We start from the raw sequence: 4,330 nt of genomic DNA, 5'->3' as shown, positions 1-4,330 counted from the left end.
CTATTGACATACTATCTAAACAATTAGATAAACAAATTAACAAATTGAATATTAAAATGAATGGAGAAGAAAAACAAGTCCAGTTAAACCACATATTGTATATGGACGATTTAAAGATAATGACTAATAGCCTCGATGAAATGGAAAAAGTACACAAATTAACTAAAGAAATATTTAATTGAATAGGATTAAAAATTAATGTAGAAAAGAGTGTGATAATGACTAATATTAATAGTCAAATAAATGGTGAATTAGCTGAATTACCAAGAGTAACTAATGATAATCCTTATAAATATCTTGGTATTGAAATAGGAGATAAAGTAAATATTAATAAATATTGTACAAGAATATTAAATGATATATCTTCTATTCTATCATCATTAAATACTATGAAATACAGCAGCCCCAATACAATAAGAAAGATTAATAGTGATATAATCTCCAAATTAAGATATGGATTTTGTATTGTCACATGGAAACTAGGAGAATTGGAGAAGATAGATAAACAAATAAGAAATTCATTAATACACCTCCAATTATATAGTAGAAATATACACAAAAAGTAGATTATATGTTAAAATAAATGAAATGGGATTAGGATTAATGTCAGCAAGAGATGAATGTGCTAAAGAATTATTAAGAATATATTTAAAATATAAATATCAAACACAGAAATATGAGAAATGATAGAAGCAATAAAAGAAAATCCAAATGGAATAATTAAAAGAATGAAGAAATTATTTGGTAAGAAGATTAATTTTAATGAATTAATGAATGTAATAGAATTAAATGAAAGAAAACATGATGTAAAGGAAGTATTTGAATGGGTAAATAATGAATTAAATGATAGATATTTAAGTGAATGGAAAGAAAAGAAATGTGGTGAATATATAAGATGTGCAAATGGCACTTTCAATGATAAGAAATTAACAGTAGCCACTTGGAGGTCATTAAATATAAAAAGAAATGCATTCCTCCAAATAGTAAAAATGCAAGAATATGTAAGTATGAATGGAAGTATTAAATCTAAAATACTCCAAAATGATGCTTTAAAATATTGTAAACATTGTCATAACACAATAGCATCTATTAGTCATATATTGTTAGGATGTAATGAAAAAGAACCAAATATTAAAACATGATTATGTTTGTAAACAAATATATAAACATTTATTAATTACACAGTTTAATGAATTTGATGCTATTGATTTTGATAATCCTCCAAAATGTATTAATAATGATGAAATGGTAATAACTTACAATAAAGATTTATTGGTTAGTGACCATTCATTCAATGCTAGAAGACCAGATATATATTATCAAAATATTACAGAAAAGAAAGGATATATTATAGATGTTGCTATATGTCAAGATAATAATTTAGAATTAAATTATATTCATAAAATAAATAAATACAAAGAATTACAAGAGAAATTAAGAAATAATAGAGAATTAATATCTGTAGAAATAATACATGTAATATTATCAATGAATGGTTTAATACATAAAGAATCAGCAAGAAGATTAAAAACACACTTCCCCAAAATCCTACGAACAATAATAATAAAAAATATGAAAGACTTAATGTTTTACACATTCAATTCTGGCAACACATTAGAATAAGAACAATCTAATGCGAGCATGCTAGAAATGAACTCTATTACACCAATAGAGCATATTGAAGAAACTGAAATAATCACTTCTCAGTATGAAGAAAATCCAATTGAGGATATATCTAATAATTGACCTTTTTTTTTTTTTTTTTTTTTTTTTTTTTTTTTTTTTTTGATACAATCTCCAGATATTAATTTAAAATAGGTTCAATTTATTTTTTATAATAAAATGACAATACCTCAATCTTTGGAATTTAAATGAATAAAATTCTAGAGAAAGAAGAGAATCTACAAAATGTAAATCATGGGAATTACTGGACTAAAAGGTATTGTAAACACTGTCTGCAGAAAAAGGACACTTAAAGAACTAAAAGGAATTCGTGTTGCGATTGATGGATATGCTTGGCTTCATCGTGCTTCTGCTTCATGTTCTGAAGAACTGTGTGAAAATATTCCAACAAATGGTTTATCTTCGTTTTGTGTGAAAGGGGCATTGACATTACTTAATAATGAAATTACTCCAATCTTTGTTTTTGATGGAGCTCGTTTGCCATCAAAAATTACTACAGAAAATGATAGACAACAAAAAAGAAATGAAAATTTAAAAACTGCACGAGATACTACAATTAGTATTACCGAAAGAAAAAAGGCATACGGTCAAGCTGTTGAGATACTTCCTTGGATGGCAAGTGCAGTTATTCAAAGTTTAAATGAAATTGGTGTTGAGTCTATCGTAGCTCCTTTTGAAGCTGATCCACAATTAGGTTATTTATGCAAAATAGGATACGTCGACGCTATCATTTGTGAGGACAGTGATCTTATAGTTCATGGATGCAAAAGAATTCTATTCAAATTCAATAAATTCGATGAAACAGTTGAAGAATTTTTGTCAAGTGATTTAGACAAAACTGATTTCAAAGGTTTTACAAGAAATATGTTAGTGTATTCTTGTGTATTAGCTGGGTGTGATTATTGTAAAAATATTTCAAAGGTAGGTATTAAAAAAGCAATGAAAATTATTAAATCTGAACCATCAATCTCAAAGGCATTGGTTAAACTTATTGAGACTCATGGAACTGAACTTGATACAATGGAAAAGAAAATTGAGTATTTAACAAATGTTAGAAATGCTATATTTACATTCAATTATGCTTATGTTTATAATCCAGTTGACCAAGAAGTTGTCAATTTAAATGAAGTTCCTGAAGAATTAAATTGTATGGTAGATGATCTTCTTGGAATAAAACCAAATAAACAAGTTGCACAAGAAATAGCAAACGGAACGGTTGATCCAGACACTCACAAACCATTCGAGCAATTCATTGACCCGAATTTATTTGAAAAAGCAATGAGCTTGAACACAGCATTAACTTCTTACACATCAGGGTCAATAAAAAAATTTCATCAAACAGAACCATCCTTCAATTCATATGAATTGGATAACTTAGAATTATTTGATGTTTTTGAAATTATAAGAAATGAAAACAATAAAACAATAAGGTCAAGAAAATCAATATTACAAAAATATGATTCTGAAGAAGATTTTAATGAAAATGAAAATGCTGGAATTGTGATTATGAAACAACCACGAAAACGCTCAAAAAATCAACCTAAACCTATACTAAGCATGACCAACCTTAACTTTAAACCAAATCTTAAAACTTCTTTTCCATTAACTGATGAAGAGCTTCAAACAATCAAACCAAAAAGAAAGATTGAAAACAGTTATATTTCTTCTGACTTTGATTTATTTATTCCAAGTTTCGATATGTATTATATGATTAACCAATTAAAGTGAAGTTTTTCCCAAATAATTTTACCACTTTTTGTTCTTATTTTTGTTTTTGTTAATGAAAATGAACAAAAGATTGATGAAGAAAAAGAAAAACATTAGCAATTAACTGAAACATAATAAAAAAAAACTATTAATTTAATAATTTGTTGCAATAGTCAGTAATTTCACCTGCATCATTTCCATAAACATTTAAAATTTCTTTTACTGATTTCTCAATTGAAGGTGTTTTAGGTACTTTGCAGAATAAGACAAGAAGAACAAGAATAAGAAAATCATATTTTTCCAAATTACTTTCGTCTTGAATCAATATTTCTTGATGAGAAATGATCCATGGAATCACTTGTTCATTTGCAAGTGAAACAATAGAATGAACAAGTTCATTTGAAGAGTCAACTTCAGAAATGATATGAATAAGAGAGTATAATGACTCAACATTTTCTGGTGTCAATTCATTCATTCTTTTCATAAATTCAATAACTATATTTCCAAGTGTATCTATTTCATTTATATTAATTAAATGCAATTCGCATAATCCAAACAATGCTTTTGCAGCTGTATGTTCATAACAAGAGTCAATGTAGTCTCTCATCAATTGTACAAAACGATGAACAAAATGACTTTTATTATCTTCTGCTTTAAGAATATCAAATTTAACATTCTTAATTACATCTACAAAAATTGATGCAATATCAGGTGTTTTGTCACAATATGCTTTTACTGCTTTAACAAGATAAGAAAGTCCAGACTCACATTGGTTCATTGATTCTTCAATACCTTTCTTTTTCATTATCACTTCATATGAAAACATCTTTTGTAATACAACAAGTCCCCAATACAATGCTGTGTCTCTATCATTTTTAATTTCACTTTTAACTTTTGGTGGTTCATCATCTTCTACAATATCAATAATTGTACATCTACC

The 4,330-nt window shown here is 26.7% G+C and overlaps 2 protein-coding genes across 2 annotated transcripts, besides 1 other annotated feature; one reads left to right on the top strand and one right to left on the bottom strand.

Annotated features, from left to right (window-relative positions):
* Positions 1-1,761: a repeat region.
* A 156-nt stretch (positions 1,762-1,917) lies between these two features.
* EHI_094260 (exonuclease I, putative) lies at positions 1,918-3,411 on the top strand (the record flags this gene model as incomplete). Its single annotated transcript, XM_643117.1, has 1 exon — positions 1,918-3,411. One exon carries the CDS (start codon positions 1,918-1,920, stop codon positions 3,409-3,411), a length of 1,494 nt encoding a protein of 497 aa, XP_648209.1.
* A 127-nt stretch (positions 3,412-3,538) lies between these two features.
* Positions 3,539-4,216, bottom strand: EHI_094250 (uncharacterized protein; the record flags this gene model as incomplete). Its single annotated transcript, XM_001914376.1, has 1 exon — positions 3,539-4,216. The coding sequence occupies one exon, from the start codon at positions 4,214-4,216 to the stop codon at positions 3,539-3,541; it is 678 nt and encodes a 225-aa protein (XP_001914411.1).
* Between the last annotated feature and the right edge of the window lie 114 nt (positions 4,217-4,330).

Source organism: Entamoeba histolytica, genomic scaffold (genome assembly GCF_000208925.1).
Source record: "Entamoeba histolytica HM-1:IMSS scf_1104750517727 genomic scaffold, whole genome shotgun sequence".
Lineage (NCBI taxonomy): Eukaryota > Evosea > Mastigamoebida > Endamoebidae > Entamoeba > Entamoeba histolytica.
Note: the sequence above shows the minus strand (reverse complement) of the source record. Positions and strands in the feature narration are given on the sequence as shown.